Source organism: Penicillium subrubescens (genome assembly GCF_028828155.1).
Source record: "Penicillium subrubescens strain IBT 31985 chromosome Unknown utg000005l_segment0_segment0, whole genome shotgun sequence".
NCBI classification, from domain to species: Eukaryota; Fungi; Ascomycota; class Eurotiomycetes; order Eurotiales; family Aspergillaceae; genus Penicillium; species Penicillium subrubescens.
In genome coordinates this window covers 3,619,490-3,645,398 of record NW_026643155.1, presented here as the reverse complement: position 1 = coordinate 3,645,398, position 25,909 = coordinate 3,619,490, and the positions used below count along the sequence as shown (strand labels likewise).

At 48.8% G+C, this 25,909-nt stretch overlaps 9 protein-coding genes across 9 annotated transcripts; 5 read left to right on the top strand and 4 right to left on the bottom strand.

The window, feature by feature from the left end:
• Window positions 1-3,761: 3,761 nt before the first annotated feature.
• On the top strand, window positions 3,762-8,199 carry N7473_007823 (uncharacterized protein; the record flags this gene model as incomplete). Its single annotated transcript, XM_057153763.1, has 2 exons — window positions 3,762-7,585; window positions 7,641-8,199. The coding sequence occupies 2 exons, from the start codon at window positions 3,762-3,764 to the stop codon at window positions 8,197-8,199; spliced, it is 4,383 nt and encodes a 1,460-aa protein (XP_057008101.1).
• Window positions 8,200-8,487: 288 nt separating this feature from the next.
• N7473_007822 (3-deoxy-7-phosphoheptulonate synthase class II) lies at window positions 8,488-10,164 on the bottom strand (the record flags this gene model as incomplete). Its single annotated transcript, XM_057153762.1, has 6 exons — window positions 8,488-9,514; window positions 9,580-9,631; window positions 9,689-9,781; window positions 9,838-9,901; window positions 9,958-10,067; window positions 10,140-10,164. 6 exons carry the CDS (start codon window positions 10,162-10,164, stop codon window positions 8,488-8,490), a joined length of 1,371 nt encoding a protein of 456 aa, XP_057008100.1.
• A 411-nt stretch (window positions 10,165-10,575) lies between these two features.
• Window positions 10,576-11,071, top strand: N7473_007821 (huntingtin-interacting protein K; the record flags this gene model as incomplete). Its single annotated transcript, XM_057153761.1, has 2 exons — window positions 10,576-10,884; window positions 10,961-11,071. The coding sequence occupies 2 exons, from the start codon at window positions 10,576-10,578 to the stop codon at window positions 11,069-11,071; spliced, it is 420 nt and encodes a 139-aa protein (XP_057008099.1).
• Window positions 11,072-11,993: 922 nt separating this feature from the next.
• N7473_007820 (sugar transporter) lies at window positions 11,994-13,698 on the top strand (the record flags this gene model as incomplete). Its single annotated transcript, XM_057153760.1, has 3 exons — window positions 11,994-12,485; window positions 12,534-12,687; window positions 12,746-13,698. The coding sequence occupies 3 exons, from the start codon at window positions 11,994-11,996 to the stop codon at window positions 13,696-13,698; spliced, it is 1,599 nt and encodes a 532-aa protein (XP_057008098.1).
• Window positions 13,699-14,040: 342 nt separating this feature from the next.
• Window positions 14,041-15,657, top strand: N7473_007819 (MFS transporter; the record flags this gene model as incomplete). Its single annotated transcript, XM_057153759.1, has 3 exons — window positions 14,041-14,349; window positions 14,408-14,948; window positions 15,002-15,657. The coding sequence occupies 3 exons, from the start codon at window positions 14,041-14,043 to the stop codon at window positions 15,655-15,657; spliced, it is 1,506 nt and encodes a 501-aa protein (XP_057008097.1).
• Window positions 15,658-15,952: 295 nt separating this feature from the next.
• On the bottom strand, window positions 15,953-17,783 carry N7473_007818 (fungal specific transcription factor domain-containing protein; the record flags this gene model as incomplete). The annotated part of the gene is made up of 3 exons (XM_057153758.1): window positions 15,953-16,403; window positions 16,463-17,088; window positions 17,142-17,783. 3 exons carry the CDS (start codon window positions 17,781-17,783, stop codon window positions 15,953-15,955), a joined length of 1,719 nt encoding a protein of 572 aa, XP_057008096.1.
• A 1,233-nt stretch (window positions 17,784-19,016) lies between these two features.
• Window positions 19,017-19,286, top strand: N7473_007817 (uncharacterized protein; the record flags this gene model as incomplete). The annotated part of the gene is made up of 1 exon (XM_057153757.1): window positions 19,017-19,286. The coding sequence occupies one exon, from the start codon at window positions 19,017-19,019 to the stop codon at window positions 19,284-19,286; it is 270 nt and encodes an 89-aa protein (XP_057008095.1).
• A 481-nt stretch (window positions 19,287-19,767) lies between these two features.
• N7473_007816 (putative glucan 1,4-alpha-glucosidase) lies at window positions 19,768-21,734 on the bottom strand (the record flags this gene model as incomplete). The annotated part of the gene is made up of 3 exons (XM_057153756.1): window positions 19,768-20,557; window positions 20,630-21,461; window positions 21,512-21,734. 3 exons carry the CDS (start codon window positions 21,732-21,734, stop codon window positions 19,768-19,770), a joined length of 1,845 nt encoding a protein of 614 aa, XP_057008094.1.
• Window positions 21,735-22,687: 953 nt separating this feature from the next.
• On the bottom strand, window positions 22,688-24,663 carry N7473_007815 (putative MFS multidrug transporter; the record flags this gene model as incomplete). Its single annotated transcript, XM_057153755.1, has 3 exons — window positions 22,688-23,596; window positions 23,654-23,900; window positions 23,957-24,663. 3 exons carry the CDS (start codon window positions 24,661-24,663, stop codon window positions 22,688-22,690), a joined length of 1,863 nt encoding a protein of 620 aa, XP_057008093.1.
• Window positions 24,664-25,909: the final 1,246 nt, after the last annotated feature.

Genomic DNA, 25,909 nt, shown 5'->3' with positions numbered 1-25,909 from the left:
TTTCCACTCCGTTGACGCTATACTTGACCAAATATTCGCGACCCTCTGAGTTCGCCACCAGTATCCCTAAACCCGGCACAATTTACCGACGAGTTCTGGAGTTGCAAATATAACTAACGGCTGTTGTAAGATAGAAGCTCTAGTTTTGTAGCCGGATTCTATATAGACAGACACATCCTCAAAGCTAAGGGGCGATGCCTTCTATAGTCAATATTTCTCAGGTATACCCGGCCTGTTTTATCGGCTATACCGGGGTGGGATTACTGTTCAATGAGTCTTCTAATTACGGCACTGTGCCGAATAACTTAAGATACATTAGGAAGGAGTTTCTATCCCTTTCTCTACGACCTAAGGCGATTATTGTCTTCAGCGGCTATTTCGAAGCGGGTGAAATTTATAGGCCGGGGGTTATTGAAGGTGAGCAGGGCTTGTCTATATATCTATTCTGCTGAGAGAGCACACTTATACAGGGTACTCGAGGACAGACACTGACTAGGAAAAATAGTAAACATTAAACGCAATATATACATCTAAGTAAGCAACCTTTAACGCTATCCCTCCACTTTCCTATAAAACTATTATCTAACGAATAATCAAAGCACGACTTCGTTAACGACTTCTACGATACCCGCCTATCAGTCTACGAATATAACTAGCTGTACTACGATACCCTAGAACTCGTAGTAAAAGTCTAGCTATATCTCGTTAAAGCCGGAATTAAAGTAAAGCGCGTCGAGCGCGGCGTTGATTATAGTGTTTAGGTCCTTATAAAAGTTATATTTCCCGAGGAGATTCCGCTAGATATTCCTGTTGTTTAAGTTTCGACGTTCTATAGGTATAATCTAGCGAGTCAGATTCGATTAGGCGAGGTTGTAGGGGCGTTGCGGTATATTGTATTTAAGCAATACCCCTTGCTGTAATATAATATTGATGAATTTATAATAGTTATAAGGGGTACGTGAAAGTGTCAGGAAACACAGCCTCATCCGCGCTCCAATTGCATGGGACGGAGTATGGAATGTGTCTATCTATCTAAAGGCCAGCTCTTACGCCGTCGTCGAACCATTTCCAGGGAAAGACCCCACGAACGACAGAAACAGGGTGATGAATTCATCACCAGCGCCTCCACTGCATCGCCGCTGACAGGATGGAATAATCCTTCATGCAATTCTTCGGGTGTCTTCTCCACGGACGACCTGCGATTTCTACATCACTTCTTGATCACTGCATACCCGCATCTCCCTTTTGGGAGTGAAGCCATATGGCAGACGTCTCTGCCGGCAGGATGAGGAAGAGTGAGGACATTACAGACAGTGATGCTGGTGATTTTTCTTTTCTATTAGGATGCTATTATCCTTTACTCATATTAATGCCCTAATTCCCCTACATACCCCACAGTTAGTACAGTTTTATCAATCCATTTCTATGACCTTGACTTCAGACTTGTAGTTTAGCAGTTATATAGCCTGTGATGGCTACCACACTCATTGGCATAATTATTGAGGGTGCCCAGATTCCTAGGTAAGGAGTTTCAGTGTCCTTTCTGAATGTTGGGGCTTTTTATTCACATCATTCCTGTTGTATCAAATGTTGACACTTTAATCCCACCAAAAGTAACCTTGATAACCGTAGAGGGACAGTCAATAACAGGAAGATAAACATTGAAACCTTTTTATATATAGTAATCGGCATAATTTAAGGCTGGGGCATGAGTTATGAAAGTTTTAGAATTTGTCGATGTTTCTTTCTTGAGGTTGTCTAAAAGGGGTAACGTAATTCCCGGTCACCCTGGCCACCCCAAAACACCATAGTAAATGCGATAGTTAAATTACAACTTCATATCTCAACATCCATGCATATTTCAGTTTAATTATGAAGGGTTCATAAACTAGAGAGTATAAAGAGCCTATTTGTATACTTAGAAAAGGTAATTGCGAGTAATGAGAAAGATATATATATTTGATTTTGAAACACAAAAATTACGGTGTATTCTATGGTAAAGCATGAAAATACCAGTCTGAAAAACCTCAAATCCGACTATATTCTTCCTTTACCTCTATACATGTATATGCTAGAAGTTTGACCGAATTGAATTCCTGGTGGTTGAGATATAGAGGAATGCATATCCGATATCTATGTATGATTTTTTTAGGGTGGCCAGGGTGACCGTGAATTACGTTATAACGTGTCGTATGAGTTAGAGACCTCTAAGTCCCTATGCATTGCCTAGTCCCCTCTTTTCGAGTTGCTATGTCCCTATCCTGCTAAGTCTCGTCCAGACTGTGCCTAACCCGCTCCACTCTATGCTTATTAGGCACTTAGCCATACCCTCAAGATCGGTTGGGTACTAAATAGGCGGTCTCTGCTGAGGCCTGGCATGGCAGAATGAACTCTGGATGGTCTGCGTGACACTTACCGAGTGTCGATCGTTTCGAAAAACTGCCGATTACCCAGGCCCATGCGTGTGCTTAAACTGGGATCTTGAGAGCGCTGTATGTGGTATGAGGATTAATAAAACTGTACTTTGTGTAACTCGATTACCTCTAGTTCTCGACCAAATCTCCCTGTGTGTTGCACTCTGCGTGTGCCCCCTAGTCTTCAACAAGGCACCGTGTTTCTTTCCTGCTTTTCTGCTCTTCGATGCACCACCACATTTCCCGGATAACCTGATCTGAACACGCCACTATCGCCGGTGTGGCCTGTGCCATGCAATCCAATATTTTAGAGCGGTGAAGCCGCTAAATTATTATCTCCATCCATAGGAGCTACCTAATCTGCCTTGTTTCATTTAGTTGAGGGGTGCACAGTTAGATGTAACTGCAGGAAGGCCAACGCGGCCCTCCTTCGTGTACTAAGACTCGTGAGCGGTTAGTAAGTTTGCCTCACAAATTTTGCAGAAGTCCTAGGATTAGCATCCTCCGGAAAATATCATCAAAACTCGTTCTCACGCCAATTTAAATCACAAGGGCTCATCTAGTGTTACCAATCTCTCTCATGCTCGAAGGTCGTAGGTGGTATGGAGGTGACTGGGTATCAAAGGGAGGTCCCGCCAAAGGTTGTCCTCGATATATAGCTACTTCATGACAGACACGATAAATTTGAGGAGTTCATTGAGTAAAACTCCACACTGAGTGGAAGTAACAACATTAAAAATCAATAACTAATATTCAAGAAACCGATGATTACCTATATTCTAACTGTCAAGGTTACAGTGGTAGGTCAAAAGTCTGAGTCTAGAGACCAGAGAGACCCCCTAATAGATATGCTTCCACTTGTTGGTTTTTGAGAGGTCTTTCTAAAGGTCATTTCAATCGTCATTCTCAATATCTTAGGCATCATTGTTGAGTCAATCATTCGACTTGTGACTGATAAGATGATTCTGAAGTTTGGCCATAGTTTTAAACTCATGAAACCCCACTGTATGAACCTGCGATTTGGCTTTTGGGTTCCGCTTGATCCCCGTTGTTATGGCCTGAACCCGGTGATGATCAAACACATCACGTGACCGTTACCATGGAAACCGCGCGGGCCCGCTCAAGTTCGCCCAAACATAACGCTCCACCCGCATGACCATTTTGACCTGCAATCTAATGCAATCCCCACGACATTGAACGACTGCCGCAACCGAGACCCTCATCTGACGCGCTCATATCCGCCATGAGTGCATTGTCCTGCCAGCGACGATAAGACTTACCGGCAACATCAATAACACAACGCGCAACAACAACTACGACAACAACACAAGCCTTCCCCTCGCCGCAATGGCACGAGCGGCCGTCCTCCCTCCATCCCCTGCTAAGCGAGGGACGCGCACGGCACCTCGATCAACTTTAACCAAGACCACTGCCAGCTCTCAGGCCAAAGTTGTGACCGAACCGAAGAGGAAAGGTGTGACTAAGACGACAACGGCCAGGAAAAACACGCTAGCGAATGTCGACATTGATTCAGATGATACCGAGGATGAGCTTGGTATGATGATGAAGGAACAAGATCAAAAGCCAGCACGACCCCGAGGGCGACCATCAGCTCGCTCGGCAACCAAGGCCTCAACAGCGGCGGCATCCTCAGCATCAACAACCACTACTCGGGGCAGGAACGTCACGCCGGTGGCAGTTCTGCCTGAATCCCCCGCCGAAAGCGATGGAGATGATAACGAGGCTTCAAAAAAAGAGCCAGTAAAGAAACGGGCGGGTAGACCGAGGAAGAACGCTGTGCCAGAGACAACCACCGCGGCCAAAACCGAGACAACACCAAAGCCCCGGGGGCGACCAAAGGGATCAACAACGACCAAGACCACTTCAACTACTCGCAAGAATACTCGAACTGTACCCGAGTCGGAGGCCGTAGCCGAAAATGCCCTCACTAGGCACATTCGCATTGCGACAAACTCGACGACTATGCGATCGAATATTCTACGTGGCCGCGCCAAAAAGAAAACCGTCACCTTCCAAGAGCCATCTGACTCGGAATCCGATGAGTTGAAAGGTCCTTCAGCTGCAGCTGCAGCTGCAGCTGGAAACAAGAAGGTCGAGGCAGCGGCTACTAACAAAGCTGGTCTGGGGGCGACACCAATGCGCAAGACCACGGGAGCAGCTGTGCGTGGACGAAAGTCCGCCGCAGTGAAGAAGGGCGCAGCCAAACCTCTGTCTCCTAAGAAGGACAAGCAGGTCGCCAAGTCGCTCTCCGCATACGCTAGCTCTGATGGCGAAGAGGATGAATTGAGTTCAGCGAAATATGACATCACGAGTCCAGTCAAGTTGGTTATTCATCCGCCAGTCAAAGAGGGCACAGAAGCCACAGGATTGAGCTCGCCTGTGCGCAGGATCAATTTAACCCCCAAGAAGGCATCCAGTCTAGTCGATGAGAATGGTGAACTTAAACCTGCCACGCCAAAGAACGGGTCATCGACCACCGGGTTGAGCTCGCCTGTCAGGAAAATCAACTTCACACCTAATCGCAGCGTCAATGCCGTGGCTGATAATGGCCATCTGGCTTTGCCTCCTGGCAAGTCAGTTGATTTCAGCGAATCGGTGTTTATGTCCAGCCCTGCCAGACGACCGGAAGCTTCCCCATTCCACTTCTCTCTTCGGGATACACCGAATCGTGGCCTGCTCTTCCGGGAAGACGCCAAATCTGTTGCTGAGCCGGATCTCGGCCAAGGTCCAGCGTCGCCGCTGAAGATGTCGCCAAAGAAAGCCAACCTGGGTGCGTCGTTCTCTCTGTCTCCAAGCAAGGCGTCCACTCCGTTCTCTGCCAAGACATCTCTTATCCAAAGCCCGCCAAAGAGAATTCCCTCTCCTTTTAAGGGCTCTCTCTTCCCATCAAAGAGCTCGGTCAACGCAGTCCCTACTTTGGATGATGACCCTACAATCGACCTCCCCGTCTCCGAATCAAAGCAGAACTTGCTACCCACTGAGGGCTTTGGGCACGAAGACCTCACCGTGGATCAAGACATTGAGATGGTCGAGGAGGTGGCTCGGGATATCTTTGGTATTGAACTACAATGTTACGGCAGAAGCTCGTCTGTATCATTCTCACCGCAGGAATGCTCTGCAGCTGAAGAACCCCTTGAGCTCGAACCGGCCGATGATACCTTTGATGAGCCTGAAACCGTCGAGAGTTGTGCCGAGGATATTGATATCGATGAAAAGCTTCAAGAGCTACAAGAAGAGATCCGCCGTGAGCCAGAGGACTTTGGGACAATCTGCTTCAATACTATGGAAGAACTCCAGAAGCCGTTCCAAAATCTCCCCGAGGTGCAAAATGTGGAACACAATCTCATTTTAAATGATCTTGATGATACTATGGAGACGGATGTAGAGGAAGAAGACATCCCAGAATCAAGTGCTGTCCCAGAAGTTCATTCCGAAGAGGTGGCGCAAATGGACACACCAGATGGCGAACCAGAGCAGCAACTTTCTTCGCCCTCAGACCCGACCCTTGGGCTGGCTGATCGCGAAGACGCGCAGTCCCCCACGCCTGTGCCCCAAATTCTTGAAGAATATATTGATCTCGCCCGCCATGCACGGGAAGACCTTGAAGCGAACGAAGCGGAAGAGGCTGGAACTGAATCTGATCATTCGGAGTATAATGAACCCGCACTTACGCAAGATGAATACACTGTCCAAGTCTTGTCTCTGCTGGGCACTCCCCAGCGTGTTCGCGAGGCTGAAGCTATTGAAAGTCCGCTGCAGTCGACACAATCGATCCCTCCTGTGGCTCTTACTCCTCCTACTCGTGAAATGAGCATCGTGTCCCCCAATGAGCAGGATAGCGCCAAATCGAAAGACTGGATTTTCGACATCAATACTGACGCGCGCATGCCGGTCGAGAATAGCTTTTTGGATACCACCCAGACCGAGATTCCTTCCCCTACCGGCCATGCCATCTGCGATACTCCCAACTTTGCTGGCAAGCGACAGTCGCTTGTCAACGTTGACAGTGGGTTTACGCCTTTGGCGCGCAAGTTTGATAGCTGGGAAACCAATACTCCCTCTCAAGCTAAGCCAAACCGAACACGTCGCCGTGGCGTTTTCTCGCTTGTGGGACCTTTAGAGAAGCCTGGGGAACATGCTACACCGGTACAGGACGATGTGTCCTATCCTGATCTTTCGCGCACGCCACTTGCAGATACGCCAAGTTTGTCTGCAGAATTACCTCTTCAGGCTAAGAACGATGTTGTTTCCACGCCCCCTCAGTCCCCTCACACCCCCAAATCTGCCGTTCCTCAACAGGAGCCTTCTGAGATGTACTCGCCAATCCGACTTGACATCTTTGAAGACCCCGAGTTTTCCGATTTTGAGGTGATGGTGCCCGAGCAACTGCAGCCTGCTGAGGGTAGGAGGGCCCCCGAATCGACTGAAGCGCAGGACGAAGGTCCTCTGTCTGATGATGATGATAAAGAGAATTGTCATTCCCCAGTCATCGTACCTACCACTCCGATTAGAAGAGGGATCGATCACCTTCGAACGGTTCACACTGTGTCCAAGGTGCCCTTGAAGGGTGAGGGTGAGGTTTCTCCTCTGAAGCTGCCCCGTAAACGAGGCCATTCGCTCGAGAGCAGGTCTCCTACCCGCGCGTCGCCTCGCATGCGCAAGCCCGTCAGATTCCATGGCAGTGAGATTGTACCAACATTTTCCCCACACAAGGCACCGCGAGCTTCGCGAAGCCCCAGCCCTAAGCGTCGCTGCAGCACCCCTAGGGGTTCTATTGGGGCGCAGCCTGACGTTCGAGTGCCCCAGTCTCCATCTGTGGCTTCCAGCGCCGGCAAGACTCCTCGCAGGAAGAGTATGACCAGCCAGCAAGCACTCCGTGGTGCTGTTGTGTACGTGGATGTTCATACGACCGAAGGCGAAGATGCATCAGGAATTTTTGTTGAGCTTTTGCAGCAAATGGGTGCTCGTTGTTTCAGGTCGTGGTCATGGAATCCTCGTTCTAGCATGTCCCCTGTCGATGGTGTCGATCCCAAAGAATCCAAAGTGGGGATCACTCACGTCGTGTACAAGGATGGTGGTCTTCGCACTCTGGAAAAGGTCAAGCACGCTGGCGGCTTGGTGAAATGTGTCGGAGTTGGTTGGGTTCTTGAGTAAGTTATTGTCACATATCCAAATCGGTTGCACAAGACTAACATATGCTTCTAGTTGCGAGAGAGAAAATAAGTGGCTTGACGAGACCCCATATATGGTCGACAGCTCTATCATTCCCCGCGGTGGCGCGAAGCGCCGCAAGAGCATGGAGCCTCGTGCCTTGAGTAACGTCAATGGCACTTTGGTCCGCGTCCCTGAACCATCTACCCCATCTGCCAGTGGACGCCGCTGTGGTGCAGACCGAGGTGCGGTGGAGGGATTCCGAAAAATCACTCCCCCAACTCCTCTCGCCGGGATCCCAACGACCCCCGTTCAGAAATCTGAGCGTTATCACATTCCCGCCACTCCGGGCTACAACTTTGACAACCTCGACGCAATCGGCATGTCCCCTGCCACCCCCTACTTCCTCTCCAATCGTGCCAAGTTGGTACAGAAGTCCTGCCCACCCAAGCAGAGCAACCGTGGTCTGTTCGAAGGGACAGACAGACCTATCTTTAGTCTTGAACAAGACGACGAAGTCGAGTCAAGGCGTCAACAGCGCGCTCGTATGGAAGCTGCTCGGCGTAAGAGTCACTTCTACAAGCCTTCTGCTGAAAGTCCGCTTGGAAAGTGACTGTGACTATAACATTTTGTGATACCTTTCGTTTCATACATCATCTTCCGTCTACTGTAAATATGGGAGACTTTCTTGGAGTTTTTATGTTGGTATGGTGTTGACCAGGAACTGTTGTCTACTTTCTGCATGGATTGGAATTCAAGTTTTTTATTCAACCAAAAATCTTTCTTCTTGTCATCAAGCTTGGATGTAAATGTCTTGAGCACATGTCTGGCTTCTTTTAGCCCCAAGCAGTGTTGAGTTCCATAAATAGCCGAAAATAAACGTTTGTACGTAACTTTTGCCTCATGCTTCTGACTCCTCGCGGTAAAATCCGGCCACTAGGAAGGCAAGCTCAAGAGCCTGCTTCTCATTCAAGCGGGGGTCACAGAAAGTGGTGTACCGCTCCCCAAGCCCATCCTCTGTCAGACCAGCTGCACCGCCGACACACTCTGTCACAGCCTCCCCAGTCAGCTCGAGGTGCATACCACCCAGGAAAGATCCGGCCTGCCGATGAATCTCCAGAGCCTGCTTCAGCTCTGAAAGAATGTCGGTGAAGTGGCGTGTCTTCACTCCTGAAGGGGTGGCTCGTCCATTGCCGTGCATCGGGTCACACTGCCACACGGGGATATGACCCGAGGCCTGCACGGCAGCAATGTGACCGGGGAGGTACTGGGCGATCTTTGATGCACCATAGCGCGAGATCAAAGTGACTTTGCCAATTTCCTTGGTGGGGTTCACGACATCCAATAAGCGCACGAGATCTTCGGCGACCATCGTAGGTCCGATCTTAATGCCAATCGGGTTGGAAATGCCCCGGAAGAACTCGACGTGCGCACCATCAAGTTGCCGCGTCCGATCACCAATCCAGAGGAAATGTGCGGAGGTAGCGTACCAAGTGGGTGCAGCCGAAGCAGATGGGAGTGGTTGCTTCAGCCTTTGAGTCAGAGTCGACTCGTACTCTAGTGAAAGGCCCTCATGACTAGTGTAGATATCAGCGGTCTCAACGCCGCGGTCTTTGTCGATTCCTACCGTGCGCATAAATCGCAAGGCATCTTGGACAGAGTTGACGATCCTCGAGTACTGGTCCTTGATAGAGGGCTCGATGACATGGCCGAGGCCCCAGTCCATGGGGGAGTGCAAATCTGCGAGACCCGAGGAGAGTGATGCTCGCATGTAGTTTAGTGTTGCGGCCGAGTGGAAGTAAGCCGATACCAGACGTGATGGATCTGGCTTTCGAGAATCGGGAGTGGCAGCGAAGCCATTAATGTTATCTCCTCGGAAGGAGGGCATTTCAACTCCATTGACGGTTTCAGTTGGACTGGATCGAGGCCTAGACATTGGACATTAGGTTTGCCCAGACTAAAGTGAGCATTGAAGAGGAAATGCGAAACTTACTTGGCAAACTGTCCTGCAATACGTGCAATACGAATGACAGGCTTGTTGGCACCTAATATATGATCGTCAATTGGTGCACTCTTTCAGGGGGAATGTTCGGTTTACATACCCCAAATTAGGATCAAACTCATCTGTAGCAAGAGCTTGAGCTTAGCCTCAATCATGTCCTGATTGCAGTAATCAAAAAGCTCAGCACAGTCACCTATTGGCAGAAGTTAGTCATGAGAATGAAAGTGGAATGAGTAACACAGCGCGTACCTCCTTGTAGGACAAAAGCTTTGCCCAGAGCCACGTTCTTCAAGCTATTTTTAAGATTGTTGATCTGAGATTGGGTTAGAGGCTGAGTAGCACGGCACATTTTCTTTTGGATAGATTTACCTCTTGTACTGTCACCAATGGAGGCAGATTTTGTAGCTTGCCAAGAGCGTCATTAATGCCTTGGACATCCTCGTAGATCACATCCTGCTTGATAGGCTTGGTGGTCCACGCTAGAATTCACATATGAGCATTTGTGGGAATCGCCTCGAAACGAGGATATTTCGTGAGACGGTGACGCTTACAGCTTGGACTCCAGTTGCCGGCCATGACTAGTGGATTTTGCCCCGCGTGCGGGAAGGTGGGACGATTAGGGGCAGATGGCGCTGGCAGAGGGATCTCGGATAAGAGCTCTATTCAATTGAACAGGCTATATGTCACAATTGGGTAGAGATCGAGTATTGCGTCTCTTGATTTGCAGTCAACCAAGAACAGAAGGATGCACAGTCACCAAGAAAAAGCTAGACAAACAGAAATCAGCTCTGCCGCCGCTTATTCGCGGCAATCTCGGGTGACTCATTTTGTTGCCTCATTTTGCAGGTGTCAATAAATGACATAAGCCGTTATCGTGGGGCTCGCGCTTATCGGTGACGTTGTTGTTCTTCTAACCACCTCGACACCGCTGAGACACGGTGGAGCTACTCATCTTTGACCGTTGACCGAACTAAGAAATTCACCATCATGTCGGAATCTATTCCCTCTGCCACTGCGGATCCAGATGCTGCGGATCAACAGCTCCCGGCGAACGCTGAAGACCGCAAGGCCGCTGTTGCTCTCAACTCGCTGAATACAGATGGATTAGCTGGTGATGCAGCTCCATCTAAGGGCCCATCAAGGGCAGACCAGGAAGCTTTGAGCAAGGCTATGAGTCGCTTAGAAGTTGTGGCCGGTCACGACTCTGGGAAAAAGACGGCGACCGAGACCCAGAAGAAAGATGCGGAGGTGAAGAAGAAGGTGGTTAAGATCAATGCGGCAGATGTTACACTTCTGGTACGAGGATTTGATCCGTGATCTCAATATTTTACTTCTGTCTGAATTTTCTTCTAATTTTCCTCTTCTGAACTAGGCCGAGCAGCTGGATTTGCATAAGAATAAGGCGACGGATCTTCTCAGAGCTCACGAGGGGGATGTGACACGCGCCATGAGGGCCTTCATTGCCCCCTCAATTCGGACTTGATTACACTGTCCAATGACGCACGAGATCTTAGCGAGTTCGAGTGATCGACAAAAATACCTTTGATTGAAAGGCTTTCATACTCAAGGTCTATTGGCCACTTGCGGCCGGACCCCTCCTGTGGAGAAGACAATACCTTCACAAGAGAACTGTAGTGGAAATTTACGACTGAACGATGGCTACATGAATCATGATGAATTACAATGAAACAAAAGCTTTGCATAAGTTCTATATGTCTGTCCTCACAAACTCATGCGTTAAGAACTTTCTGCTGGATTGTGATCAGTTGGTCGAGTGGGTGAGCATTCATTCCAATGCACAATTATTCCGAGAATACTGTAGTAGTTCCCTTTCACATAGTGTATATACCGAATCCCGAGGTTCTTCAATATTGTTTGGTTGAATTGACGTCAAGTCAGGGCTGATACTCGGGCAATCCACTTTATAGTGGATTCGCCAAGAAAGGGTCGGAAGGGGCCTCGGTGACAATCAGAGGATCACATAATGCCAAGAAAATTCTCAGCCTCTTATTGTACTTCTTCCTAGATAGTCCTCTCGGTCGCTATTTGACTTACAAATGCTGTGTACTTAATTTGTACTAGTTAAGCACCGTTTTTCTACCATTTGTTGTGCTGCCCAGTCATGAGCAAAGCTCCTAAAACATAGGCGCTCACACATTGATGCTCAAGTACTGTACATAACGACTGAAAAAGTAGCATCCACTTGAACGCGCTATTTATGCACCCACTTTGGAGGTGGGTACATCTTATAGAAATCCGGTTTGTGAGCAATGACGATTATTTTAGGTGCGCTGTCTATTATGAAGGTGATTGGATTGGGTGTGTTGGGATAACTAATAAATACAATGGGACAGGCCTGCTTCAATATTAATCTAATTCAATCTTATCATCGCCAGTGTCCAGCCATGACTGAATTAGCCCCACAAACGGAGCATGGTCCAAGCAGATCGCCTTCTGATAGTGGCGCAGAGAGTCAACCCAGCACCGGAGTGCTAAGTACAAGCGCTGAGAAGGATGTCATTCCCTCGACAGAAAAACGTGAGCTGAAAGAGGATGATTGTTATGATAAACTAGGTTACTCCTGGCCCAGGTGGAAAAAATGGTCGTACCTCGTCGCCGTTGCTTTTGTTCAAGTGTCCATGAACTTCAACACCTCGGTCTATCCCAATGCAGTCAAGCCTCTGTCAGCGGCTTTCGGTATTGGTGAACAAGAAGCTCGGACGGGTCAAATGATCTATCTTGTTACTTACTCAATTGGATGCGAGCTTTGGGCACCCTGGAGTGAGGAGTTTGGTCGTTGGCCGATTCTCCAGCTCTCTATGTTCCTCATCAACATCTGGCAAATACCGGCAGCATTGGCGCCCAACTGGGGTACCATCGTTGTTGCGCGTGGCTTGGTAAGTTCATCCATTTATTACTGGTTTTATGATGCTAATACATGTTAGGGTGGAATCTCGACTGCTGGAGGCAGTGTTACTCTCGGTCTAATCGCCGATATTTACGAGCGTGAAACGCAACAGTTCCCGTTGGCCTTTATTGTGCTATCCTCCTGTATTGGTACCAGTATTGGTGGAGTCATTGGTGGACCGATTGAGAGATGTAAGATGAGAGTCTGACAAATCACACGAACAATGCTAATCAACTTTTAAATCATTAGACTTGGGATGGCAATGGTTCTTCTGGATTCAACTGATCTTTGGAGCCGTCACACAAGCCATCATTTTCTTCATGCCCGAGAGTCGCTCAACAATTCTCATTGACAGAGAAGCCAAACGACGTCGCGAAACGGGGGAAGATCCGAATGTGTACGGACCTAATGAACTAAAGAACCCTCGTGTGTCGCTCAAAGAGGCGGGCATGATTTGGATTCGCCCCTTCCATATGCTTTTGCGAGAGCCTATCGTTCTTTGCCTGTCTCTACTATCTGGATTTTCCGACGCCCTGATCTTCACTTTCCTCGAAAGTTTCTCAATTGTCTACGAGCAGGGTTGGGGATTCGGTATTCTTGCACAGGCTTGGGCAGTCATTCCGATCAATCTTGCCTACGTCCTCACCTACTTCTCGTACTTTCCTTGGTTCATGCGAGATGGGGCTATTCGCGAAGCCAAGGGTGATGATGCTCTCCCGCCAGAGCGTCGCTTAAAGTGGCTCCTATTCCTTGCCCCGTTCGAGCCGATCGGTTTGTTTGGATTTGCCTGGACATCCCTCGGGCAAGAATATGGAGTACACTGGATCGGGTCGATGATATTTTCCACCATGGTCGGAATTGCTAACTACGCAATCTACCTTTCCTCGGTCGATTACATGATCGCCTCTTATGGTGTATACTCCGCCTCGGCATGTGGTGGAAACGCCTTCGCTCGAGATCTTCTGGCTGGAATATCCGCGATGTATGCGACACCGATGTACAACAACATCGGAGATAAGTGGCATGTCGAATATGCTAGTACTGTCCTAGCGTGTCTTTCTTGTCTCGTCGTGGCTCCTATTTATGTTTTCTATTGGAAGGGACCTCAGATTCGCGAACGAAGCAAGTTTGCTCAGTCGCTACAGGCAAAGCGGAAGGAGAACCACGGCCGGCGAGTTAGTCAAACCAGAGCTGAACCATGAATTCATGAGTTTTACGACCAGGGGTAAATTGGAGAGTTGTAAAAACAGCAAAATTCTACTATTTGATGATTGTCTTATATAGAGTCGGTTTGCTAGTCATGAATCGAACGACCGTCTATGAATGATCAGGAAAAATTGGTCAAAAAACATACTTTGGAAAAAATCTCCTAGTAGTGGAGGGTTGAGGGGATTTGGATGGGCTCATCTCTGATCGCCGGTTTCTCTTCGGGGTGCGGCTGCCGAGCTCCGCAGGTCGCGCACATATAGGCAGGAATATACCATGAAACCCTGTCTTTTCGATTTTTGAAAATAGAATGAAAGAAGTTCATGTTTCACTCTAGCATGTTGGAAAATTCTACAGAGACAGTCGACGCAATGCCGGACAACGAACCGGGCCTTGATCGATCACAGCCGACCTGGGTGGTAGATTGGGATGGGCCGGATGATCAAGAGAACCCCCATAACTGGTCAACCAAATTCAAACTGGTAGTCAGTCTGGTACTCGTTATTCTACCCTTGATTGTCAACATTGGGTCCAGTATTATGGGTGGCTCCCTTGCGTTGCTGGAGAGGGAATTTCACATTGGCTCCGAGGTGGCCATTTTGACGACCACTACCATGTTTCTGATGGCAAGTCCTCTTTTGATTAATGTACCTCAAAATCTCAATATCGAATTGCGAGCTAACATTCGGCCTTTTTCATGCACAGGGTTTTGTCACCGGCCCACTCATTTTCGGCCCATTATCTGAAAAGTATGGGAGACGATGGCCCATTCTCAGTGGTGTCATACTCTTCGCGACCTTCTGCATTCCGGTCGCGGTAGCAGAGAACTTCTATACCATTCTAATATCACGCTTCTTCAGCGGCGCCTTTGGGGCGTCGTCGATGGCAGTGACAGGGGGAGCCTTGACGGATATGTGGAATACCGCAGTCAGTCGGGGTATCTCGCTGGACTGCTTTGTGGCTACGGCCTTTGTAGGTCCTGTGATTGGACCTTTAGTCGGCAACTTTATCACACAGAGCCATTTGGGGTGGCGATGGACCATGTGGATTACTATGATCGCCGCATATAGCTTCTCAATCGTTGCGTGTGTGGTCCTGCCAGAGACTTACGCACCCACGCTGCTCACGGCCAAAGCGGCACGACTACGAATCCAGACCAAGAATTGGGCACTTCATAGTAAGATGGAAGAGGAAGGCGAGACAACCTTAAAAACTTTTGCACAGGTCTATTTGGTGCGCCCGTGGAGTACGTTGCCCCCAGGCCTATCTGGCTCAAACAGCCCGCTAATCTCCATGCAGCTCTCTTGGCGACGGAGCCCATTATGATGCTCGTCACTCTGTATATGAGCTTCCTCTATGGGCTGCTATTCCTCTTCTTCGAGGGATTCCCCGTCTCATTCGTGGAGCAGCGTGGGTGGAAACCCCAAATCGGGTCCCTCTCTTTCCTGAGTCTTTTTGTCGGCATCCTCCTCGGCCTGACCGGCATGGTGACTTGGTCCTTGACAATTTTCGTCAGCCAGGTCAAGTTAAATCCTGGAAAAGTGGTGCCAGAGCTTCGTCTGCCGCCGATGATGGTGGGCGCAGTCGGACTCCCCATTGGACTATTCTGGTTCGCATGGACCGGCAATCCTAATATTCAATGGAGTGCGGAGGTCGTGGCACCGGTGTTGGTGTCAGCATCAATGTTTGCCATCTTTATCTCGGGTTTGAAATACGTCGTGGACGTGTACTTGATCTATGCGAACAGCGCCATATCCGCAAACACTGTCGTCCGGAGTTGCTTTGGGGCGGGGTTTCCACTGTTCGCCAATGCTATGTATCACCGGCTGGGATTCTCCTGGGCGACGAGTTTGCTGGCATTTCTGGCCGTCGCCATGGCCCCAGTTCCAGTCATACTTTATCTGTTTGGGCAGAGGATCCGAATGTGGTCGCGGATGGCGGCCAACAAAACCTGAAAGGTACCCCCAGAGGAATGTGCGCTAAGCGCTATTGGAGGGGGAGTATTGCAAGCCCAGACAAATGGATATGTCCTGTGTTGCGAGCGCGATCTGGGTAATGACTACGTTCTGATGCTTGATTCACGATGGGTAATCAGGTGGTTGGTTGACTGGCATTCTGTACAAGAGATCATTCATTGTACCACCACGCGTGCTAGCCTGTCGTTGCTTGCGTGTTGTATAGGTCACAAGATCAGGTTTCCAATCGGAACTCCCTCATGCTTCTAATAAAACGTATGAAAAACCACGCCATTCAAGTCGTGAAATGCTCTTCTGGGAGAAGAGCTTCAAAAAATGTAGGGTCAAAGAAGTAATCGGGCGAACCGAATGTTCCCAATATATCTGATTGGTCTTGAATCAACGTGTCGCTAGTATCTGCCCAGTAATTTGCATTCTCATCTCTGAGCGACATTGATGGCAGAAGATCGCCCATATCAGTACTGGTCGAAGGGGTCAGGAGGCATGTTGTTGGCTCCAAGGCCTTACTTGAGTTGTTCACCACGCTCATCAAGTCGGTACACCAAGTGACGCCTAAATTTAGCTTCGTAAAGTATGCACTCGGCAAACCCTTATGCTCTAAGGAGCTCAATTGCCGGCGAACGTTGATCAGCCTCGGAAGCATGGCCGCGACATCAACTAAGCCCTCTGTGAGGTATCGCAAACAAAGGTCGTGGAAGGCAACGAGTGGGTAGTTCTGAAATATCCTACGGGTGATCCGTCAGTTTCGAACAGAAATGGACGTGGGGAATATGAAAGCACCTACCGGCCCAGGATGACACAGCTACCTGGTGTCGCGGGCTGTTCAAAGACATCAGTGATGATCTGGAGAGCGGACACGGCATGTTCATGGCACCTCTGCCATCCACCGGTCATTCTATGGCAGCGATGGATCAGAATTTTGCTGACATGGAAGCAGTATCTGACCTCCAGCTGCATCAGGCGCAGTCCGGGGTCGCTGGACTCCTGCAACGGGATTAGAGGTTGGCACTCGTCACACATACGGTCCAGCCGATCCACCTGGCTGTGTCGATATTCTGCCCCCAAGCGCACTGCTCGAGCCGAGTATAGCCCGATATAAATTTCCTCCCAGACCGTCATCATGTGGGCCATGACGCAGTGGAAGTCTGACGCGACGGACATCTGAGAGTCGGACAGGCGGAGTTGGAACTCTGAGTCAAACAGATGTAGATCGGGGGAGTGTCCGCTGAGGAAGACGCGAGTTTTATCCATGACGTACAGAATCCAGAAGAGTCGCTGGCGGGCTTCCAGCACACTGTCATTCGCCATCCCAACGCACCGATGGAGGCCCATGGACCGTGCTAGTTTACAAGCGGCAGAACACACATTCTCGAATACGGCGCTGATAAAGAATTCTCGCGCCACTAGAGCCTATAACGGTCAACAGGGTTATTTCTTTTGGCATACAAGGTTATATTCCTTACCAGCATGATGAGCGCCTGAATGTTGACCACACCTGGCTGCAAAAGCGCGTCCAAGTTGGCCAAGGCACGGCGACAGTTGTTCAAGGCATTGTTAATCACCTCAGACTGCGTGCTCCACGGATCCATGCCGAGGCCAGATCGTCGGGCCACACAAGCGTCGAGATGCAATGTCAGCAGGACGATACAATTTAAACACACTAGCCACCCGGCTTGAGAGGGAGGACCGTCGGGCCGATAGCAATCCGCAACGGTATCATATAGTGTACCGGCTCCGAATACGGGAATGTAGAGATTAATGTGATTTAGGTAGCGATCGAGTACTGAATAAATGAAAAACTGAGGGGGCGACGTAATGGGCTCCTGGTCACCACTGATGGGCTGCTCGGTACATGCCTTTCGAAATGGAAACATTTCATAATGGCGCCGCAGTGATGTGCGTAGAGCGGGACTTTCCATGATTTTCACTAGCGGACCACGTAGTGACGAGGGGTTGGCGTTCAAGGTTGCTCCAAGCAGCTTCTGGGAGGCGCGAAACAGGCACAGTGCAGCAGGATAGCCATACAAACGCTCACTATGCCCCTCGTTCAAAAGCGCACGGTTCGAGGTCACCTCCAGCTGTGCCGGCCGTTCTTCCCTCTCCATCGCTAGGCTGTTTTGATCATTGATGGTGATGGGCAAGGGAAGCGACCCCGCGGCCGTACACTTTGCCGTCAAGGATCCGACTTGCTGCGACAAGCGCGCCAAAGACCGATCTACGTCGTCTAATCGGTTGAGGACGGACGAGAAGTCATGCAATCTGACCTTATTAGGCCTTATACTTGCAAAAACTCAACCATTTTGACGGAAATCTCACAGTTGTTTCGCTGGGTTAGTCCTTTTGAACGAGGCAGAAAAGTCGCAGGGAACACCAGCTCTGCAACAGGCGGAGCATTCTGGCTGATTTCGATCGCATCGAATCTGGATAGTGCAGGATTAATATTTGATCCATATGTCCTTATACGTCTAGAGCCTGGAGGACTGACCTTGCGTGAACGGCATTGATTGCAGGCAGGCGTCGTGTAGTCGGCTTCGGGACTGGATCGCGGGCGCTTTCTAGTCTTCTGCATGATGGGGTACGATGAAGATTATGCTTGATGACAGTGCGAATGGAATGGTAAGTTGGTAACCTTAGTTGGAAGGGGGTTAAATGATGGAATGACGCGTGATCATCCATGATGAATGTTGTGTTGGTGCTTCCAGCCTTCTCGCGGTCGGGGCTCGGCACGCGAGGTCCGAGGCCGACACACTTCCTAGACCTTTTGGCTGAAATTTCATGACTGGAAGGAAGGTTGCCAAGGGGAACTATCATATGCAATGAATCGCATGATTAGGTTTTACACTTAATGCTATCTGGATATTATATTTTTAAACATCATTACTCATTGGGCATAAAACTATATACATGACCTCAAGCTATCCGTGGGTGCATATAAAGTTCTGTCGATTAACGTCAATCATTTCCAGTGTACCTGCAATTCAAGGCTCTGGGAGTATAAGGCTACAGTTAGAATACGTTAAGGGCTTGATGCTTCCTCGGAAGGAAGATGATCACCAAGCATGTTTGCTTGAAGAGCTCAAAAATAATTTTAGAATATAACCCTTGAATCCCACAGGGAAAAGTAAGGGGCAAAAAAGGGCATACTAAGATAACGTAATGGACACCTGATAGTTATCTAGAATTTAGAGCGGCGAGGTGAAAGGGATCTTCCAGCCAGCATCAGAGGTAGGCGTCGACGCTGTATCGGTCCACGACAGCATTGTAGACTTTGCCTGGTCGCAAGCAAAGTTTCAATTTCCGGGGCACACGACCTTGAACCCGTCCTTATGGCACATATAATGCCCGTTGGCATCAAGATCATGGTCTTGGCGAACGTGGGCTCGTGCAATGTGCCCTTTCGAGATGCTGCTGAAGCAGACTTGGCATTCGAAGCCTGCCCGCTTCATCTCTTCAGCGTCTGTGACGCAGGTAGTGAACAGGCCGAGACCGGTCTTCTTCTCCGGGTTCCTCCAGCATTGCGGGGGATGGTTTTCGAAGGTACCCGAGGCAGATGTCTCTTCGCACCCCAAACATCTCCAGGCCCGAATCAAGGTACTCTCCGTAAGTAAGAAAGAGGAGAAGGAATTAGCATAAAGAGGTTCATATAGGAAGGAAAATATATATGAGGTCTAGAGGTCTAAATACAGAAAGAAGGTCATCTGACCCAAAACACCAAGCAAACAAACGCTCTCGAACGTATGCAGCGCACAACGCGTGGGCTTCTTATAGAATCATGGTTGAGGTTCCGCAACCCTGGAGTAAGTGTCCCCGGCCTATGGACAGATCCATGGGCGTGGAACTGTTGGCTCAATGTTATCGCTCGAAGATAAACGGTGATCAGAATGTTCGAAAAGCATTGAATGATCACATTTGAAAATCAAAAATAGCCCAAAGATAGAACTGTACAAGGATCGATATGCGATTTGGAATTCTGACTGCAATTTTGCATGTGAAATGGCCGCAACCCATTAATCTGATCGAAATAACTATCCCAACTCTTCGTGCATGACTATAAATGGACATCCAGAATTCTCATAAGCGAAACAGTAATCAACGCCACACATCGGTCTGGCTAGGCTGGATCGGACAACCGGTAGGAGCAACGTATACCCTGTTATCACCGTTCTCCCAAATAACCGTACCATTCGGTTCTACCTTGTAGTATTTGTACTCGAACGGTGTACCCGCTGGAACAAGCTCAACACTGGCAAACCACAAATGGTCCGAGTCAGTGTATAGGTTTGCTGTGAGAGGGAAACCACTGCTCGTGTCCCAGTTGCCAAGTGCACTGATGTTGCCAGTCATGTAAACATTTTCTCCGTAGAATGTGCTCTCTGTCAAGTAGAATGTGATCGGGACAATGCTTGTTGCGGGAACACATCCAGTGGTTGTCGGGAATACTGAAGTAGCAGCCTGGTAAGTTCCTGTGACAGGAGATGCTGAGCAGGTTGTGGGAACGACATTTGCAGATTTCTCGCCCCATGAGGCGGGCACGACGGAAGCACGACGCTGGATGGCTGTGATGAAGGAAGCATAAGACCAAGTCAGATCATTGGCTGACAGTGGGACACCGGTATTCCGATCATATTGCTCGGCCAAGGAACCATTGGAAGGAGTGTAGTCTTGGACGAGACCAATGAAATCATCCGCATAAGTTCGGATGGCCGAGGTGAGAGTCTTGTAAGTTGAGCTATGGGCCGAATATGTGCCTGTTTTCACGGCCGCATCAAAATCTTTGAAAAAAGCTAGCGAGGTCTTGGTAATATCGAGCTTGCCAAGTTTGTCCCATTGATACAAAGCATCGTATAGCAGTTCAGCTGATGCCAGAGTGGCGAGATACCTACGAAAGGTCAACAAATGTTAGTGCACTGGAACCATAATCCCTAGTTAACCGAAATAAATATGAACCTACCATGGGTTACCGCCTTGGTAAACATCTTCAGGGTAACGGCCAACATTGGCAGCTGACCCGTTCGAGAGGCCAGAATTGATCTCATAGATTGAACGGAACGCATCGACATAGACCTTGTGGTTTGCAAGAGCTCTGGCCGAGCAAGGTTGGAAGGTCGAATCATCACATGAAGCTTCGGGATCAAAGGTGTGGATGCTTCCCAAGATCGAGTTCAAATCGATACCGGAGCGAGTGGTGTCAAGATTGATGTTGGCGGTGACGTAATTTCCGTTCCAGAAGCTCTGAAGGAAGCAAAGAATCTGAGGTGCCTGGGATACGCAAGCAGGGCACGACTTGCCAAGCTTCTTCGCAAGACTTGCTCCCTGGACCAGTGCACGGTGTTGAACAGCCACGGTAAAGAAGGAGGATCCATCAACTTCTTCCCAGAGGTCGAAACCAGTATTGTTCCAGTACTGGCCCACATATGCCAAGTCATTTGCAATGATGGGCCACATGATGTTGGTGGCTTCGGATTTCTGCCCGTGGGAAATCAACCAGTCTGCGTATGTGATCATGGCGGTCGCTCGCAGGGCGGGACCATCACGCTGAGGTCGGCCCCAGGCACCACTGAAAGGGTTCAGGTCGATCTCAAACTTGGGTTCACCAAGTCCGGAACCATCTCTCAGAGTCCCAGATGGATTGGATACATTCTGCAGCACTGCTTGTGACGAGACATAATTCCGAATGTCGGTTTCCAATTCTTTGCGACTGATATAGTCCTGATCAGAAGTTTCAAACAGGTCGATCAAGCATTTGAATGTAAGGGCCGAGTCACGAGTCCACGTATAATAGTCTAGTAATCAAGATCAGAGTAGCTCATATGAACGTAAATTCGTAACTTACAATTTGGGTTCGCCATATTAGGACTAGCAATGAACAAGCCAGCGGCCGTGCCTGGTGTCTTGCTGCCTTTACCACCGAGGTTTTCGGTGATCCCCACAATAGATCGTTGTCCCTCTTTCGATATATAGGATGCCAATTTGGCATGCTTCGATGTAGGATTCGCAGATGCCAGCGGTCCCACGCAAAGGACGCTGGCAATACTCGTTAACAGAGCATAGCGCATCTTGAACAACGAAGATCTCGGGTCAGAGCCAAGAAATCGTCGTGCTTGTAGTGCAAATGAAACTTAGAGCGAGGGCGGGTTCTCACATTATGTGCTGCTGGTTATCGACCTTTTATACTCATACTACTCTGCACTATTGTTAGGTAGGCGTGCGGAGTCCACATAAATTTCCGGTAATTCCCCGCTCTTAACGCCTCATCTCGGGGATTGAGTATTTCAATGCTTCGATGGAACCTCGTCTACTTCTTAACCTTTCTTGGTTCATGAACACTCGTAAAGTCTAGACAACTAAGCGAAGATCCATAGGTAGTACGTACTTGTGTGGAGATCGCTGTAGAGTATATCGCCACGTGAGGTAAATGCTTCCCAGGCCCATTACCCCCTACATGCCTAGGCCGGGACGAATTCACAATGAATGGGAATTCGGTCAAGTTTGGAATACTAATTACAAGGGGAGTGAAATCAACTATATTTTGCTGGACAATCAGAACAGGTATGTCCTGTGTTGCGCCCCACCGACGCTCGGGAACTCTGGGCGCCTAGCTCTGCCGATATTTTGCCGCCCTTCTGCCACGAGTGTGGATAGCACGAAGATGCTTTCAATCGAGCCCCTCTCTTGCAAGAGAGGTACATCTTTCTGAAATTTCAATCCTCCTCTCGGATCAGTCAGAAAGTTCGGGCTTTCATCCCCATATAGGTGATCTTTCATTTCCGTTCCCATCCTTTTTTTTCTTTCAAAACCTGGCGGACGCTCGATAAAATGTATCACTCTGGAACTCTCTTTCATGAAGAGTATTGCGTCAAATAAGGTTAAATAACGACGAGGACTATACTATTTAATAGCTGTTAGTTAATACTTGTAAATGGTAGAAGAGATATCTCACACACTGAGATTTTTGTATCAACATCATGGTAGATTCTATAACAGCTAGCGCCTGGCCTAGCTACTTCTTTCAATCATCCTCATCAGTATTATCTTCCTTTGGTCGCTCTATCCCCTTACCCTCATGAATAGTCCATAATACGATCCACCCAAGGAAAGCTTCAATAGCCAAACCCCACCATACAACCCCGACCATATTGTTAGCAAGACCGAGACCGAGACCCCAGCCTCCAAGGAAAGGACCCAAGGTACGAGCAGCACTGGCAATACTCTGTGCGACACCATGAACCGTACCCAGAACCGAAGGGTCGGTCACACAATTATTGACGAGAATGATGGCCGCAGGGAGCGCAAAGGTGCGCGAAATGACCTGTAAGGAAACCACGATGGTAAATGCAGGCCATACGACCCACACAAGACGAGGTAGAATAACAAGGAACGGCATAAACATGTAGGAGATGGGCGAGAATGGAAGGAATACACGGAACGAGGTAAGAGTTCCCAGTTTAGACTGGATGCGAGGATAAAGGAAGATTTGCAGAGGGAGACCGATAAAACCGATGATGGCCGTAGCTAAGCCGACGCGCGCCGAAGGTAGACCCAACCCGCCACCGAAATGGAAGAAGCCGTCGCGAGAGCCTTCGGGGGCGCGGGGGGTTGGGAGGAACACGAATGTCATGGCGTTAAAAGCACTCGTGTGGAAAGCCAAGAGAAAATGTGCCAACAAAGTGAGCATCACATTTTTGGTACATATTTGTCGGAAGCCAGGTCGTTTGTAAGGGCGAGGCCGAGGATGCGTGCGTGAGCGGGCTGGGCTCGATGGAACGGACCATGTCCCCACGCTGCCATCGAGGTACACAGAGGCATTATCGTCAGTCTGAAGGGGGCGGTAGTGTCGAGGTCGTCTGGTAAAAGCACGCGTAATCCTCTTTCCTAGTTTGCGGCCCCAGTCACTACGGTAACGAGCGACTTCGTGTGTCTGAAGTACAATTAGAGCCGTATTCCTTGGTCCTGTGTTGATAAGGTGGGAACTTACTTCGTCAAGGCCAAGAAACACTGCGAGTAACGACATGAAAATGAATATCGCACTCAACACATTTGGTAAAGCATAGGGCCAGCGTTGCATCCACCAGACTCCATCTTTACCTCCCAAGGTAGAGCCTGGACCAAACAACCCTGGGAAACTATGCACAGGATCGGCTAGTGAGCCTCCCAAGATAGGCCCGATGATCACACCAATGTTGAAACACATAGGCAATAGCAAAAAAGCTCTTGATTGGTACCTGTTATCGTTTTAGCTTTAAGGGTTTCACCACTAGTTCAGACGTGTGTAACATACTTCTTCTCGGCAATAATCTCTGCAATCAAAGTTCTCATCACACCGACATTGCTATTCAGCACTCCACCCACAGTCCGGAAGATGATAGCCGCTGTAAAAGATCGAGAGAATCCAAACCCTAAACACGAGATACAAGTACCCAGCAGACCGATGAGCAGCACTCTCTTCCGGCCCATCCATTCCGTATCAGCCAGCCGACCCCACCAGACTGCAGTCAGGAACTGGGCAGCAGTAAAGCTACCCTGCATGATTCCGGCTTGGGCCGATATAGTCGAGTCTGGTAATGATGGGTCAAATGATTTGAGTTGATAGAACATGTAGGCTTGTAATGAGGTTTGAGTGAGCGGTTCCGATAACCGGGCAAAGGTCAGGATAGCTAGCTGCCCTTTTTTGGGCAAAGAGCTCCATGTCACCGGTTTTTCCTCTTGGATCTCGTCATCTGAGGCGAGGACGCTATCATGGTCGTGATCGCTATCATCTTCATCCGCTGGTGGGAAGCGGCGATGGTTTATGAGAAGCGGCGCCGGGCGTAGTGTCCTTTGTGCAGGGCCTCCGTCATAGATGGCAGTATCAACGCTGTCATCATCATCACTTTCAGTGGAAGAGTCGGTGTTGGGGAAGTCCAGACTGTCTCGACTCGGTAGTTGAATGACGTCTATTCCCTCTGGTTGGGGTTGGCCCGCATATTCGTGCGGAGAGGACCCCATCAGCCAAGACCGAGCGGCACGCGACTTAAAGTATCCCGGCGGTTCAGGATATGGGGTGGCTATCGGTCGATGTTGATATATAATCTACGCAATTAATGCACCTTTGGTATGTATTTCAAAGTGATATTTGCATTGATGCGAGGAGGGAAAAAAACAAAGCGAAGGCAAAGATTCTCGGGTTCTGACACCATCGCCGATGTCCCCCCACACTCGGCGGGTTGGCCCGTTTACGGCGAGTGGAGTGCCGACTTAACCGCACGTAACTCCGAGTCGACTCGGACTTTCCAGCGATCAGTCTGAGAGTGTTCTGACTACTATGACTGGTGTATTTAGCAGGGGAATGCCTGAAATAACGATAGATGATTGCTAATTCAATGATACACCCATTATCGTGCTTTAGTGTTATCATAGTATTACTATCTTCTATAACATAGTTTCATATAAGTTTGAAACCCTGACAAATTAAAATCAAGCACTAGCCAGTTAAACGGTATTAGTGTTAGTTATCAAGAAAGGACATTTAGAACGACCTTTTTGATAAGAGTGATAGAAGTATGTCTAGGTGTCCGTTTCTCTGGTTTCTAGACTCGGACTTTTAAACAACTATAAGGATATTCTATTAGAAAATAGTAATACAGTTACTGCTAAACCCTAAATAGGTGCGTGTAGTATGATTAGCAACCTTGTATCGTCGTTTTAGCACGTCCCATAACATAACGTACAGTGGCCGTTCAAAAGTATTTGAAACACAGTACTTCTTGACCTTACCGCTTTTGTACACCGCCTACCTACAGTAGCCACACGCGTCCTCACGGAAGCGATTGCATCAAGTAAATTCACTTACAGTATTCGCTACATTGATAATATACCTAAAGCAATACATCATCATGTTGAGGAGGTCATTAGATACGAAAGATAGCATACTATTTGTTGAAATTTTGAATGGATTAGGTGGTATATCCGGCAGAAAATTAAGTGGGGCAAGTGTACTCCGTATTTTGGCAGAAATAGTGACTAGCTTAGGATCAAAAACAAAGCAAAAACTAGTCGTTTGCGCCGACCGGGGTTCGAACCCGGGTCCTGCCCTGTCTCAAATGGTGGGAAGGGCAGATCATAACCACTAGACTATCGGCGCTGAATCTAAAACCTTCTGGCAAACTCAAGATTATATGGTGGTAGATGAAACCCCTCTTTCTCCTCAAGTGATGGCTCGAACCATGGTTGGCATTCGTTACCCGATTTATAT